Source organism: Fusarium tjaetaba (assembly GCF_013396195.1).
Source record: "Fusarium tjaetaba strain NRRL 66243 chromosome Unknown NRRL66243_c0000344, whole genome shotgun sequence".
NCBI lineage: Eukaryota > Fungi > Ascomycota > Sordariomycetes > Hypocreales > Nectriaceae > Fusarium > Fusarium tjaetaba.
Window position 1 is genome coordinate 56,550 of NW_023501540.1, and position 15,210 is coordinate 71,759.

The following is a 15,210-nucleotide window of genomic DNA, read 5'->3' on the forward strand; positions in this document are numbered from 1 at the left end:
CTGACAGATATCTCAAGGTGAAGATGTCCCTGGTATGAGGTACTGCTACCACGCCGCGATACGAGTAGGAGTGCGACAGTGCGTTAATCGCTTACGTATATAAAATACCTACTTGTTCTCATGGTCGAGTCCATCCCACTCCCTCTACGCCCTGAAATCCTCAACATTCTCCTCTGCCATCATGGTTGTCGCCAAAAAACCCAATTTTCTTATCATCGTCGCCGATGACCTCGGCTTCAGTGATGTAAAACCTTATGGCTCCGAGATAGACACCCCTGTCTTGGAACGCCTCTCTAAAGACGGCATACGGATGACCAACTTCCATACCGCTCAGGCATGCTCGCCTACGCGAGCCATGCTTCTCTCTGGAACAGACAACCACATTGCTGGACTTGGCCAAATGGCTGAATTTGCCGAGATGAAGAAGAACCTTACTGGAAAGTATCCTGACTACGTCGACAAACCTGGCTACGAAGGCTACCTCAACTGGAAAGTGGCTGCTCTGCCTGAGATTCTTTCCGACGCAGGATACCTTACTCTTATGTCTGGCAAGTGGCATCTGGGAATGACTCCTGATGTGTCGCCGAGTGCAAGAGGCTTCAAGAAGAGTTTTGGTTTCTTACCTGGTTGTGGAAACCACTTCAACTATGAACCGCAATTCGAGGCTGACCAAGACACTATGCTCTTGACCTCGGATGGATTTTGGATGGAGAATCAAAATCCAGTGGATAGAAAAAAAGACTTACCTGGAGACTTTTATTCTACCAACTTCTTTACAGATAAGCTGCTTGATATGTTGAGCAACAGAACCAAAGAGGAAAAGGAGCAGCCTTTCTTTTCATACTTGGCCTATACGGCACCACACTGGCCAATGCAGGCGCCACAAGATGTCATAGAAAAATACAGTGAGTTCTCAGCTCGTGCCACGAAGCTTCCGGACTAACGAAGACAGGCGGAAAGTACGACAATGGACCCGACCAGCTGAGACTAGACAGGTTGGCCAAATTAAAAGAGCTAGGTCTTGTGCCGTCTGATGTCGAAGCAGCTCCTCCTGTTGGCTTTGAAGCTGGTGTGAAGTGGGAAGACCTCACTGATCACGAGCGAGATGTCTCTTCGAGGAAAATGGAGGTCTACGCAGCAATGGTTGACCTACTTGACCAGAACATTGGGAGAGTCGTCGATGCACTTGAAGCAACTGGTGAACTTGACAATACTTTCATTTTGTTCATGTCAGATAATGGCGCAGAAGGCTCTACGTTGGAAGCTGCACCAGTGAGTCACCTTCATCCATTCAATCCGGAAGTTGATACTGACTGTGAGACTTAGCTCTTATCATCATTCAAGACTCTTGGTGAACTTATCGCTGCACACTATGACAACAGTCTCGAGAATATTGGAAAACACAATTCGTATGTTTGGTATGGCTCTCGGTGGGCATGCGCTGCTACTGCGCCTTCTCGTGGCTTCAAAGGATGGTCAACCGAGGGCGGCATCCGATGTCCTTGCCTTATACGATTCCCTCCAATCTCTTCAGCTCCGCAGACTATTTCCCATGCCTTCACAACTGTAATGGATATACTGCCCACCATCCTTGACCTAGCCCAAGTGCAGCACCCAGGAAAAACATTCAGAGGTCGACAAGTCGTCAACCCCCGAGGAAAATCATGGGTCAGCCATCTCTCATCTCCTAAAGAGCATCCAAGCGTTCACCAGGATGAGGATCATATACATGGCTGGGAGCTGTTCGGTAATCGCGCCATACGCAGAGGAAATTGGAAGGCAGTTTTGTTGGCAAAGCAAGGCGGTGACAATTGGGAGCTATTTGACGTGGAAAGTGATCCCGCCGAGCAACATGATTTATCGAAAGAGAGGCCTGAAATTTTGGAAGAAATGCTTGTGCACTGGGCTACATATGTTGCCGAGACGGGGTTAGTGGAAGACGCGTTCTGAGGGATGGATTGCGTGATTGCGTGATTGAGGTCCACAGTGGTGTTGAGGGAATGTGGACTAAATCCCTTATCACCGCCCGACCCAGAGTAGAAATTCCATTATAATCATCATCTATCTATTCCATTTAAACTCTTTGAAATGACCTATAAAAAGACACGGACTGGCTGTCTGCAATGCAAGAGGAGAAAGGTCAAGGTAACAAACCACATCGACCGAGCAAGATGAATGATCGCTTATAGACACTGTAGTGCGACGAAGGAATTCCATGTACAGCGTGCATTCGTCGTGACTCGACATGTAGCCTCATAGCCCAAGAAAGCTCGTCGCGTAGCAGGACGCAGTCACCACGAGATAAGGCTCTGATGCCAATCATCGACATCACTCATTTCCAACGAATTGCGCCATCTCCTACAGAAGGCCTGGCCGCACATGATAGAGAGTTGCTATGCCACTGGCACCAGATAGCCCACAAGGCCATTGTTCATCAGCGAGGGTCAGAGGACCTTTTCCAGCATCAAGTAATTCATCTCGCATTCGATCATCCAGTTATCATGAACCTCATACTGGCTATATCCTCATTCGAACAAGCGCATACTGCCCACCACTCACAGGTAAACGTTCCGGGATATCGGATCCGAAGGGATATCTACGCTTCTCTGGGAGTTAAGTACTCTGAAGCCGCCGCGAGGATGATGAGACAGGCAGTAGAGAACGCTAATGTCGATAACGGTCCGGTATGTCACCTGGCCTCGATTCTCATGATGATCAACTCTTATGCCCAAGGTTCAGTCAAAGAACTTGTGCGGGTCAAGAACGAGCCTTCTACCATGCTGAGCGACCTGCTCGTCATTTGCAAGCTCACGAGGGGGGTCAGGGCTATTTCGGACGCATATGGCGTCATACGACCAGACCGGCACGAGCTCATACTCTATGTCACCGAGGCTGAACCACCAGACCGTGGGCCCCTCGATCCCATTCTGCACATGCTTAATTCTCTGACGTTCCTGGAGGAAGAAGAGGACCCGGTCACCAAGCAGATCTGCCAGAATGCTCTGGATTTAATGAAGTGGTTGGTGAGAAAAGCGCAGACATCAGAGTGGTGCCCGGCACATAGGGCATCGTTACAGTGGATTTGTCTTGTTGGGAAAGACTTTATAAAGCTTGTTGAAGCGTATGAGCCTGCAGCTCTTGTATTGCTCTCGTATGGTTGCTTCTTGGATAGCGGTAATGGCGGTAATACATTTGTGATGAGAGGATGGAAAGTGGGCGTTTGCGCTGAGATTCGAAATATTGTCGGTCCACAATGGGCAAGGTTTATATTACGATAAGCAGCTTGCAGATAGATTTATCATACAAGGTGAGAACACGATGTCACTATATTATCTGATTGCATGCCATACTCTCTGATTTGATCCTTCAGATACCTCAACCAACTCTAGGTGATTCTTTGATCTTCCCTTTTAGCTCTTTATGACTACTTTTCCGCAGGAATCACGCACTGAGATCGGGCTGTTATGTTATGCGGCCTCGGGGCGTAGTAAACTTCTGATATTAAATCAGGGATGAAACGCAACTGGTCTGAAGGTCTAATAGAATACACTCAACTTATACAAGTATTTTCGTCGCTTAAGATAAAGGCCCCAAGCTTTGTTGCGTCCTCCAGGATAACCCAACATAACAAATTCTTATACACAGCTCTCAACCGCAAATTAATCGATCTTCCTTAGAGTTTCCCTCAGTACCCTTGGCACCAGAGCCGTTGCCTCACCATCGCCATTGACCTCAAATACGAAATCATCAACTCCAATGTTGCCGTACGTTAACGAGTCAACTGCTCCCCACGACAGACACCCACCACTGAAAGGACCAATGTTCACATCTGTCGCGGTCTCCTCAGACCCTTCTGAAGACTCGTTTACGGCTCGAGCTTCAAAGATACCTCTGAAAGACATTTTCTTATTTCCTTCCAACCCCATTGGGTACAGCCTTAGCACCGGTGTCACATCTAACCCTGGCCACGTAAGCGCGGCTTGCATGGCCATCACGTCGACGCCGCTCCGGGTCCAGTTCTGTACCATGAGCGTATCGTCCATAGTCACTGTCAGCTGGCTCTTGGGACCCTTGAAAGTCCCAGCAAACCGCTTAACGGAGTTATCACGGGCTGCGGTTTCGGCGGCTGGTAGCAGCGCTTCCGCAATGAGGTCGGGAAGGTAGCTTAATAGGTATGCACGGTTAGTTCCTGCCATTAGCGCCACATAGCCAATGTCGTGTTCTGGCGAAAGAACAATGATCGCAGTGTAAAGTCCAATGGCGCCGTTCTTCGTGTAAAGATCAACGACCCGAGTTCCGCTGCGTCCGAGGGGGATCTGTGTGCGCCGGATCTCCCAAGGCATACCAACAGACATGTGGATGTCGGCAGTATGGGCAATGGGCTTCATCCAAGAGCGGGTTTCAGAGGGGCTGAGTATAGAAGAATTGAGGATAGATTGGCCGAGCCGCGTGAGGTCTGCAGCTGTAGAGAACATACCGCCATAGCTATGGAAGGTTATCTTGTGAGGTGTGTAGTGGCAATGAGCGGACTTACGTGCTGCCATCTGCAGTGGTGATATTCCACCACGACGTCTGCTCGTTCTCGGGGATCATGGCGTTTTCCTTGCTCTCGGGTGCCTCGAGACTCGTTCGCTTCATTGACAGAGGCCCGGTCAGGGAGGATTGGAAAGACTCCTTGAATGGTTTTCTAGTCATGCCCTCAAGAGCATAGGAAAGTATTTGGTACGCGACGTTGGAGTACACTGGAGTGTTCGCAGTGGATGTGATGGGGAAGAAGTTTTCTGTCGTGATCCCCTCGAAGAATTCTGCGGGAGATTTTATCAGCAAAAGTCGTCAACAGGCTGAGCAGGGATATGCACCTTTACGGGAGCAAGGCCTCAGGGATGGATCTGAGACACTGCAGTGTGGTTTTTCTTTGCGACTTAGAACTGGGAGGCCATATAGTTCGGGGTTCTGGTGAGCTGATTCGATGATGGAACTCATATCGAAAAATCCGACTGTGTGCTGGTATCAGAAGAGGTGAGTTTGCTTCTATCAGGGGCGGTACTAACAGTTTCGGCTGATGCCGGCCATGTGGCCGGAAAGCTGGCCAATAGTCACATCGTTCCACTGCACCTTCCGGGTGAGGTCGTCCTTGGTCTTCCTCGCAGCAAGAGCGAGCTCAGGCACCCACTTTGTCACGGGATCGTTCATGTGTTTCATCCCAACCTCAGCGAGTAGTGTATAGACAGTAAGAAGCTTCGAGACACTACCCACTCGGAACACGGTATCCTTGTTGAGCGTCCCTGAAGTCAAGGAGTTCTTCATGGAGGGAGGGACGTATCCATGCTGGAAGAGGGTGTCCGAGGCGGAAAAGGCCTGGACGTAGAATGTAGTGTTGAACCCTTCAAGAGTGCCATTACGGTCAAGCTCATTGAAGGTAGTGTTGAGCTGAGCAATAGCATCAGAAAACGCACTGGACTGGAGCGGATGCTGGACGGGCGGGAAGATGGCACCTAGTAGAGGGCATGGGGTCTCTTGAGCATTGGCCTGCTGCAGAAAAGCAGCAAAGCCCAGTGTTAGGACAAAAGTAATATGCTTCATAATGGGATTGAAAGACAGCATATGATAAGAATGAGAGACCAGGAGAAATGAATTTGCAGAGCGGATAATTTGATCAACTTATAGAAGAAGGCGCGTGGGTCAGAGTCAATGGTCTGGCGTGTAGGTGTTTGGATCTCCATTACGCCAAGGCAATAACGGATATAGTTTGGCCAAGAGCTATTGTAGAATATGCGGCAAGCTATTTGAGTGGTCGGCTCGCTCAATGGACTAAGACATGGGCTCGTGTAATTGTAATGACAAGTTGTCAACAAAGGCAGTGCACATACGGAGTAGCACAAACGGTTAAGCTTACTTGTACAGTGGCAAGAGCCAGACAAATCAGCATGCGCTATAGCTGTACTTGTTCCGTGATTGGCCGGCTCGCTCGGATTGGTTGAGGGGGTCAGCTGATAGCGCCGCGCTAAAGCGCGTGAATGGAGTCTTATTAACTAACTGCCTGAGCTTAATCTAGGGTATCCGCTCTGCACAATTTGACCTACGCTGTCTGCTGATAACCCACGATCATAATAAGTAACAGGGCTAGGGAGCTACAACGAGAAGTATGGACATGCTCTTTACTAGGCTAAACAGTGAGATGCATTGTTATAAAGCTACTTGAAGGTCGATCTTGAATATGTATAATATCTTACTTATCATTACGGGTTAACCATCCCTCTCGGCGGACCGTAAGGAGACCGTAATAGTCAAGAATTAGGTAGGAATAGTCCATAGCGATAGCGGCCCAGAGGTTCTTTATGCCAACCCAAGGGAACAGGGTAAGAAAAGATCGGTAGGTCTTAACCATTTGAAACAAGTACCAAACCATGAAACAAAGGCTACTCTTTTAGTCAGTCTGGGTATACACTTACAACGATAGGTTACGTTCTGGGCGGATAGGGATGTCCACTTACGCGATCCTGGGCGAGTTCATGATGGCTAGTCCCCAGCCAATGAGATGGACAAGAGTAATGAGAGGTCGTCCAAACTCCTCAGCAAGCTTCCGAGCAAAATAAGCATCCCTTCTATAAATCCTTCGAAACCCGGGATCAATAAAGAGCTGATTAATAAAAGCCTGGAACCCATTGCGTCGCCAACGAATAAGTTGGCCAACGTAGGTGGAGTCGCATTTGACCTCGGTGAACACTTCAGCCTCCCGTGCGTCTTGATGGAATAACTCCCACCCATTCCGACGAAGCCAACGGGTTATGAAGCTATCTTCACCCGTCTGGAGGAGCCCGCCGCCGAAGATCTCGTTCGTCAAATCGTCTAGGAATGTACCAAACTTTACAGCGGCAGTTCGAAGCAACATGGTCCTACCTACTAAGCACCATATGCCGCCTCCACTGGCATGGAGAAGCATCTGTTTCTCATTGTTACTTGACAGCTTTCGGATAGCTGCGACTTCCCAAGGTGTGAGAGCATCAGGGTTTTGTCGCTCTGTGGGGATCCAAGCACTCACGAAAGTTAGCTTTTGGTTCAACAAGGGTTATATACTTCAACTTGCCTTTGTCTACCGACAACGCCCCCGACCTTTGGGTTCTCAAACCCCGCGAGGAGATACGGCAACACCTTATTGCTTGGCCATACTGTATCGTCATCAACAAAACACAGTATATCACCAGTTGCTTCTCGCACAGCAAGAGCCATTTGTGTTCGTCGGCCAGGCCTCGGAACAGTCAGAATGGAGATGGGCACATTCCCGGCTTTTTCAAGGACAGGAGAGGCCAGTGATTCAACTCTTGCAAGATCACGAGGGATCGTAACAACAATAATCTCCTTGGGTTGGCTGGAAAGGCAGGAGTGCAGTGTGTCCGTAAATTCGCCAGGTGTGTCGATGGTGAGTATCAGGATGCTCACGCTATCAGTTGGAAATGTTGGATTTTCGAGGGGAGCCGGATGGTTGTACTCCTTCATTCGCATTCTCGTGAGTAGGGCGTCGTATTGAGTCCATAACCTTTTGTTTGTCAATTATATAGTACTTGAGGGCCGACGAGCGCTGAGGGCTTACCACATTCCTGCAAGAATAGTTGTCATCTTGTTTTAATTTAGACGTAGAGCATATACTAAACAGTCTCTGTGAGTAAAGATTATCATTAATGTTCTGAGGCTAAGGAGGCAATGTCGACGAGATATTGGTTCGATAATCAAGGCAATCCTGTCGTATTATATCCAACCCAAGACTTCTCTTATATTTCTCAATAGTCCAAGAACACAACGTACTGGTCGTTGACCAGCCATTGCCCATGTGAATTATTCCTCCAGCCCTGCTGTACATCACAAGAGTCAATATCTCTGTCTTGATTGCCCACAAAACATCCCAAAGTTACTTCAATGCCGGATGAAATTTTCCGTGCCATCATACTGTTACTTCAGATAGGATATTCTTCAAGCCGAACAAAGTGGATAAAAGCAACGTTCCACAACATCGGCCCTTATGGATATCCGGCCCGCGTTCCCAGAGTCTCCATCTTTGCTTATGGTCATTCTCTTCAACACTTATCAGCAAGTGATTGCCAAGATATTTGAAACCTACTGGTTCCAACCGATGCTGATCTTACCTGAAACCAGGTGGTGTTGGTGCTATTCATGTCGGTGTATAAGCAATCACAGTCACATCACAGGTATGGTATTTAGCCATATTGCAACTCTGGATAAACAAACAAAAGGGCAGTGCATATGTAAGACAACGCATGTAACCAACTAGAAAAAGATAACAGTTTGTAAGGATGGATGGACGCGCGGCCTGTGTCAACCTGCATGCGATCGCACAAAACATCATCGAGACAAGTCCAACCTGAGCAAGTTCTACCCATCCCACCACATCAGCCAAACGTCTCCATCTCAAATCAATCACGAACAAGCAGTGAATATGAGTCGTCCAGCGGTTGCCGTGTCATCAAACACACAGGAAGGTGATGTCAACACCATAGTGACCAACCTGGCCAATCAAGACAAAGTGCCATGGTATCAGAAACGAAACCTACGAAATCTTTACTTTATGCTGATCCCGACATGTATGGGTATTCAGATGACATCAGGGTTTCACGCCCAAATGATCAATGCTATGCAGATATTACCATCATGGATCAGCTGTATGTTGGTTTATCTTTGTCTAATGATTTACACTGACGAATGCTGCGTCTGTAGACTTTGGCAATCCCCAAGGATCTTTGAAGGGTATTATTGCAGCTGCATACCCTCTAGGTGCTATTCTGTCACTACCGTTGATACCTATCATCAACGATCGACTCGGAAGGCGTTGGTCCATTTTCATCGGGTCATTCTTTATGGTCATTGCGTCCTTAGTGCAGGGGTTCGCTAATTCTGGTATTCTACTGCTTTCACAGGCCAAGTCCACTACGGCATACTAACCAAAATCTGAAGCTGGTTCCTATATTGCTGCACGTTTAATACTTGGCTTCGGGATCCCGCCGTGCTTGGTATCGGGCTCCTCCCTAATTGGAGAATTAGGATACCCAAAGGTATGAACCTATCAATCTATCGACATGGTGCTGATAGTTAGAAGGAACGAGCGGTTTTAACATCGCTTTTCAGTGTTTCGCACTTTATCGGTCAAATTACTGCAGCCGGCATTGTCTTCGGTACCAATGGCATATTGTCCGATTGGGGTTGGCGAATCCCGTCACTCCTCCAGATCGCTCCCCCGATGATTCAGCTCTGCTTTGTCTTTTTCGTGCCTGAAAGCCCAAGATGGCTTGTCGCCAAAGACCGCAGCCAAGAGGCCTTAGAGACACTAGTCAAATTCCACGCAGAGGGACAAGAATCTGACTTTGTCAAGGCAGAAATGGCACAGATCCAGTCAACGTTACGTATCGAGATGCAAAACACCAAGAGATCATGGCTTGACCTTGGCGCAACTTCAGGCATGCGAAGACGTTTGCTGACGACCTGTATGTTAGGCCTGTTCACGCAGTGGTCTGGATCGACTCTTATTTCATACTACCTCGGTGACCTGCTGCAGATCACAGGCAATAATTCTTCCTATTTCAAGCAGACTATCAACGTTAGCTTGTCTTGCTGGAGTCTTGTATGCTCGTTCACAGCGTCAATGCTCGTTCGTCGGTTCAAACGTCGACATATGTACCTAGCCTGTACCACTAGTTTGCTCATCTGCTTTTCTAGCTACACCATTAGCATGGAGAGGACAATTACAGCGAAGCAGAACGGGGGATCAAACGATGCTGCTAGTGTGGCTAGTATTTTCCTATTATTCGCTTATTCACCCTGTTACTGTCTTGCCCTCAATACAGTTACATACAGTAAGTTGATCAGTCGTCCATACTACTAGGGACAAAATGTTAACAGTAGTTTCAGCATACCTTGTTGAGATCTGGCCCTATGCTGAGAGGTCTCGTGGTATAGCTGTTTTCCAGCTCTTTGCGCGCTCTGCAGAGTTTCTCACCACCTTTGTCAATCCAATTGGTCTTGCAAATCTAAGCTGGCGGTATTTCATCATTTACTGTTGCATTCTTGCTTATGAAGTTGTTTTTGTATACTTTTTCTTTCCAGAGACTGCTGGTAAAACGCTTGAGGAAGCGACATTCTGTAAGTTGATAAAACGTAAGATACAATTTCATTTCTATAGCTAACAGTATGTGCAACAGTATTTGAAGAAGAGAAGTCATTAGCTGCAGAGACAATACTTGCAGTAGAGAACTCAACTGCTACAGAGCTTATGGCAAGGGACTCTATTGAGCGCAGAAATGCAGGATCTGGGACAAAGCGATTAGCGTAATAGTTCTTTATATTGGAATTACAATTATCACTCTGGGTACCTTGTGCAGTTTACTGAGTAATGTTATTAATATACAGTAAAATAAATTCGATTGGTATCTATTTGCCCTAGCTAAAATCAGTTAAACAGTACTGTATTATATTTATTAAGCTAAATCTTTAGCAGTAGAACTTAATTCAGCAAATAGTAGGGTCTAAGTTGGACACTGCATAAAGTTAGATATTATCTATTATAGCATGGATCCATAGAAGTTCGTATTAATGCTTGCGTGACAATTCTCGGGGCGGGGGTAAGCTTGTCTACTGCTTCTCTACTGCTTGGCATACTGAGCCAGCAATTCGGATGGGGCTCATGCACTGGCTGAGTCAGAGTGTGATTGGAATGTCAATCTCAGAGTTACACCCGCGGACTTGGGTAATTTTATCTATGCATCCTAGGTCACCTTATGCAAATCGGCAAATTCTATCACTTGCTTATCTTAGGAGCTGCCCTCTTTTAACGATGACCTGATTATATACAGTCATGCATGCTTTGAACTTCTGTAATCACTCCGAGATAAGAATGGCAACTGATCTGCTAAGATGGTGATATTCCTGTCGAATTACTATAAACAGTCCCAAGGCTACAACTCTTACAGCATCATAGACATGGTACATTTATTACCAATGCAAGCCTATCCTGGTTACATGAATATATTCAACACCTCCTGACCAGCTGTGCACATCGTTACATCTGTATGCTCACGCATATCAATCACAAGATAACAACATGCAGAAGACTGGCCCGTAATGCCGATAACTTTACATCACTGATGAGTTTACAACTTAACGCCTCATGACCAAGTCTGCAGATAGTCGTATCTGTATGCTCCCGCGTGTACCACTTATGAGATAGCATCATACGAAAAACCGGCCCGCAACGCCGCCAGGTCTACATTACTTGGGAGATAACAACATGCAGAAAACCGGCCCGTGACGCCGATGCATTCATTGCGGTAAACCAGCTTTCATCATGATATATAAACCTTGTGAGTACTAGACAGCATAAGGGACAAATCTCAATCATCATAAGTTATTCTTAACGAGCAGCCATTATTAACTCAGATTTTACCAACGCCTATCATGGGTCTTACGGAAGAACAAAAGCAGCATTTCATTGAGAAAGGCTGGTTAAAGTATGTGCAACTCTACTACCCGAGCGTGCCAAATACCTAACATCTGGTAGGATTGAGGGTGCCTTTACGGCCGAGCAGGCTGCGCCGCTGATCAAAGACGTTGAAGAACGTCTCGGCGTGAACTTGAGTGATAAGTCAACTTGGAAGCAGTGGCGAATCAACCTCAAGCCTACTAAGTGGGTTCAGGCATCCGAGTTTGCCCCCAAGGCTTGGGAAGCCATCTGCGAGCTTTCTGGCGGGGAGCACCGTCTGGACCCTGAGGGTTGTTTCTGGAGCAACGGTTACATCGTCAACCTTGGAGATGCTGCCTATGAAGGCAAGCCATCGCCGCTGGAGGGCCTGGACCAATTCCATACCGATGGGCAGTTTTTCGTCCATTATCTCGACAGCCCGGAGCAGGGTATTTTCTGCGTGCCACTTTGGACCGATATAGTCCCAGGTGGTGGCCCCACCGCTCTCTGCTCTGGGACTGTAGGCACTGTTGCCAAATGGCTATTTGATCACCCTGAGGGCACGAACCCAGACCTACTCCCTCGAGGCCATCCGCGCTTCGATGATCCCAACGGGACCAACTTAGATTGGTCAAACAAAGTCGCTCGGGCCAACGGTCGTTTCGAACTGGGGACAGGCAAGGTTGGCGATGTGTATTTGCTGCATCCGTTCTTGGTTCACTCTCCGACGCGTAATGAGAAGAAGCATTTCCGCGCCATAACAAATTCAAAAACGAGTTTGAAGGAGCCTCATCATCTATACCGTGCGGATGGCAATTACAGCATTCTGGAGCAGAGCATCAGGCGCGGTTTGATGCAGAATGGTGTGACGGAGGAGGATCTAATGAACTGGCACATCACTGCACCTCGAGAACAATTCAAGCCAGGCCTCGTTGGTAGAATAGTACCCACAAAGGCTGATGTTACTCCGCTCAACAAATTCGGAGTACCTACACCAGTGTGAGGTGTAGGGTTGGTCGTAATACTATCTGTATTCACGTCACACTAAGACGCAATTGAGACAGAGAAAGCAAGAGTCCAACGATGGAGGATAGATAGTGATATCAGATAAGCTTCTTGAGTGGGATCAGAGGCCTATCGCAGCGGTCTTTTTAAGAATATTCCATAGGGAGGGTATCTATTGTATAAATCTCACGGAGGTTTTCAGCCGGGAATCTCGTGTTGTAAGTCAAGTCCTTGAAATTATATATTTACAGTAGCCTAGACTAGAATCTGGGATTTTCTAGGAATTCTAGTCGCAAGAAGACGAAGCTGTTCATTTCATCACAGATACAGGTACATAGCACAGATATAGAGGAATGCGGTACTCTGTACAGAGTATACATGTCATGAATGGTTCAGCCATGACAGGTAAATCAGCATGGACTTTGGCAGTACCTGTTCTGTGATTGGCCGGATCGTTCAATTCGAGTCATGGCAATACTCCATTTTTCACCACGTTAGTACTAATAGAGCATAGATCGAGGGATGGGGAAATCGATAATCCGCGGCATACTGTCATCACCCAATTTCGCTAACGGCTGAAACCAATTGACATTAGATGAATTCGCACAGCCCATTTTTTCATGTTCATTTTAGTGCAAATAGCTAATTGTTACACAGAGATTAGGTGGCTACGTAATGTTTTGATCGCTCTTGTCCGCCATCTTGGACCTGAAAATCTTTGCAGAGGAACGAAACTTCCGAAAGAGACCCGGATGCTTGTCGACTGCTACGCCATGGATAATATTCCCCCCAAATCGACCACAAGTGCTGCAAGTCGGCCAAAGCGGGCATATCACCGCAAAGTTAAGACGGGTTGTTTGACTTGCAGGTCAGTTTAGACGACTTATGTGCACGCCATGTTGCTGCTACAGCGTGCATCCCTGGCTTTACATGCACTCCCGCAATCTAACGATATGACTCTTCCAGGATTCGCAGGGTAAAATGCGACCAAGAAAAACCTGCCTGTGTGCGCTGTACATCCACCGGCCGCACATGTGACGGGTACACTTCTCCGCCTCCATCTTCATCCGTTTCATCATCAACCTCCACATCACCCCCCTCCCAGTTCTCTGACTCCCTCAACGCCGCCGCTGATCTCAAGCTCATCCTGCCAAGACAGAGCCCCGATGAGGTACGCAGCTATCGGTTCTTCCTAGAGGTCACGGCGCCATCTCTGGCCGGGTTTTTCTATGCCGACTTTTGGCTCACTGAGGTGCCGCGCGTCTGCATGTCCGACGCGGCCATTTGGCATGCTGTCGTCAGTCTCGGTTCTGCTCATGAGGACTTTGCAGAACATGGCCAGGGATCACGTAGCATGTTTGCTTTAAAGCAGTTCACTTCAGCCATCCGATGTCTTACTGACTCAAGGTCGCCGAGACATGCAGATCGGTGGAGAGCCCTTGTCGTCAGCACTATCTTTACCTATGTATGCACGATCAAAGGTCTTCACGATCAGACGCGGCTACATCTACAAGCCGGATGCAATCTTCTCTGCGAACTCCAAAGCCTCACCAACAAAGGCAGGGCAACTTTGAACCAAGAGAAACTTCTGAATGTTGTCCAAGACGAGAATTGGATCTCGTCAGTTCCGGTGTCAATTGCTCCGATTCAGTCCATTCTGACTAACCTCGAGCTGCACTTGAACGCACTTGACCATGGAGGCATGACCGAGAGTCCAACCCTGCTCTTACAAAACAAGACACTCAATACATGGCGCTACTATACAGCACCGCGGCGTTCATATCGTTCAACACCAAATTCTATCAATCAAGCCCACTGCGCTGCTGAGTCTCTCTTCACTGGACTCATTCTATTTTCCCAAGAACATGCCAAGCAGCTCGGGGATATTCAGTCCGGTGTATCCGGATCAACAGGACTAACAATGCTGGCTGCACGACAAACACCGTATACGCGATGCTATAAAGAAATAAGCAAAGCCATCGATATCTTCCAACGCGAGGTAGACGCCAGCCAACTGGAGCCGCATAACATGCTCCCCTTGCAGCTCTTCCAAATGTCTAATCGCCTGCTTCTGATTGAGGATCCTGAGGAGCATGACTTGGTTAAGCGCCACGATGACCTCCCCGTCTTGTACAAGTCTATAGTCGACCTCACCGAGCAGATCATAAACCTCGATTCTATGAAGACCCGCCGAGTCTCCTATACACAGCACCTCTTCCTCGTCGCCCATAGTGGCATTGGACAATCAACTCGCCGCCGCGCTGTGGCCTTGCTTCGGCGTCCACGGTTAGAGGGTGGCTGGGACAGTCTAATCTCGGCAAGTCTCGCAGAGGCTATCATGGACAGAGAGTGGGAGGCGGCGTGTGAATACCGGCTAGAGCAAAGCTTGGATACTGGGACTACAAGAGGCGAAGAAGAGAACGGGCAGAGAGGAGAGGAGGTTGATCCAATGTTTCGCGTGTTTAACATCACATTTGCGTTTACAGGACAGAGAGAGGCTCGTGCTGTGCTGCGGACGTGGCGGGAGAAGCTCGATGACGTTGCTGGGCGAAGCAGGGTTATTCGATGGTAATGATGAATAGTGAGACAACACTACTGATACTATTAAATATCTCGGTCCTATCTAGCAACAGGCATACTTTCAACACTACCAAACGACCGAAATCGGAACCCGAACAGTTAGTTCCGGCATCAAAAAGTGCACGAGAAGAGTCCATCACAGGTAATACACGACAATGTGC

At 47.8% G+C, this 15,210-nt stretch overlaps 6 protein-coding genes across 6 annotated transcripts; 4 read left to right on the forward strand and 2 right to left on the reverse strand.

Moving 5' to 3' along the window:
• Positions 1 to 181: 181 nt before the first annotated feature.
• FTJAE_12549 (arylsulfatase) lies at positions 182 to 3,452 on the forward strand (the record flags this gene model as incomplete). Its single annotated transcript, XM_037345606.1, has 6 exons — positions 182 to 905; positions 953 to 1,272; positions 1,327 to 1,928; positions 2,285 to 3,023; positions 3,371 to 3,389; positions 3,439 to 3,452. The coding sequence occupies 6 exons, from the start codon at positions 182 to 184 to the stop codon at positions 3,450 to 3,452; spliced, it is 2,418 nt and encodes an 805-aa protein (XP_037200422.1).
• A 207-nt stretch (positions 3,453 to 3,659) lies between these two features.
• FTJAE_12550 (beta-lactamase-like 1) lies at positions 3,660 to 5,583 on the reverse strand (the record flags this gene model as incomplete). The annotated part of the gene is made up of 4 exons (XM_037345608.1): positions 3,660 to 4,485; positions 4,535 to 4,805; positions 4,860 to 4,997; positions 5,052 to 5,583. The coding sequence occupies 4 exons, from the start codon at positions 5,581 to 5,583 to the stop codon at positions 3,660 to 3,662; spliced, it is 1,767 nt and encodes a 588-aa protein (XP_037200423.1).
• Positions 5,584 to 6,490: 907 nt separating this feature from the next.
• Positions 6,491 to 7,617, reverse strand: FTJAE_12551 (glycosyltransferase family 2; the record flags this gene model as incomplete). The annotated part of the gene is made up of 3 exons (XM_037345609.1): positions 6,491 to 7,020; positions 7,098 to 7,537; positions 7,592 to 7,617. 3 exons carry the CDS (start codon positions 7,615 to 7,617, stop codon positions 6,491 to 6,493), a joined length of 996 nt encoding a protein of 331 aa, XP_037200424.1.
• A 1,047-nt stretch (positions 7,618 to 8,664) lies between these two features.
• Positions 8,665 to 10,339, forward strand: FTJAE_12552 (MFS sugar transporter transporter; the record flags this gene model as incomplete). The annotated part of the gene is made up of 4 exons (XM_037345610.1): positions 8,665 to 8,675; positions 9,139 to 9,863; positions 9,919 to 10,149; positions 10,197 to 10,339. 4 exons carry the CDS (start codon positions 8,665 to 8,667, stop codon positions 10,337 to 10,339), a joined length of 1,110 nt encoding a protein of 369 aa, XP_037200425.1.
• Positions 10,340 to 11,460: 1,121 nt separating this feature from the next.
• FTJAE_12553 (ribonucleoside-diphosphate reductase large subunit) lies at positions 11,461 to 12,467 on the forward strand (the record flags this gene model as incomplete). The annotated part of the gene is made up of 2 exons (XM_037345611.1): positions 11,461 to 11,513; positions 11,564 to 12,467. The coding sequence occupies 2 exons, from the start codon at positions 11,461 to 11,463 to the stop codon at positions 12,465 to 12,467; spliced, it is 957 nt and encodes a 318-aa protein (XP_037200426.1).
• Positions 12,468 to 13,242: 775 nt separating this feature from the next.
• Positions 13,243 to 15,041, forward strand: FTJAE_12554 (transcriptional regulatory moc3; the record flags this gene model as incomplete). Its single annotated transcript, XM_037345612.1, has 2 exons — positions 13,243 to 13,337; positions 13,436 to 15,041. 2 exons carry the CDS (start codon positions 13,243 to 13,245, stop codon positions 15,039 to 15,041), a joined length of 1,701 nt encoding a protein of 566 aa, XP_037200427.1.
• Between the last annotated feature and the right edge of the window lie 169 nt (positions 15,042 to 15,210).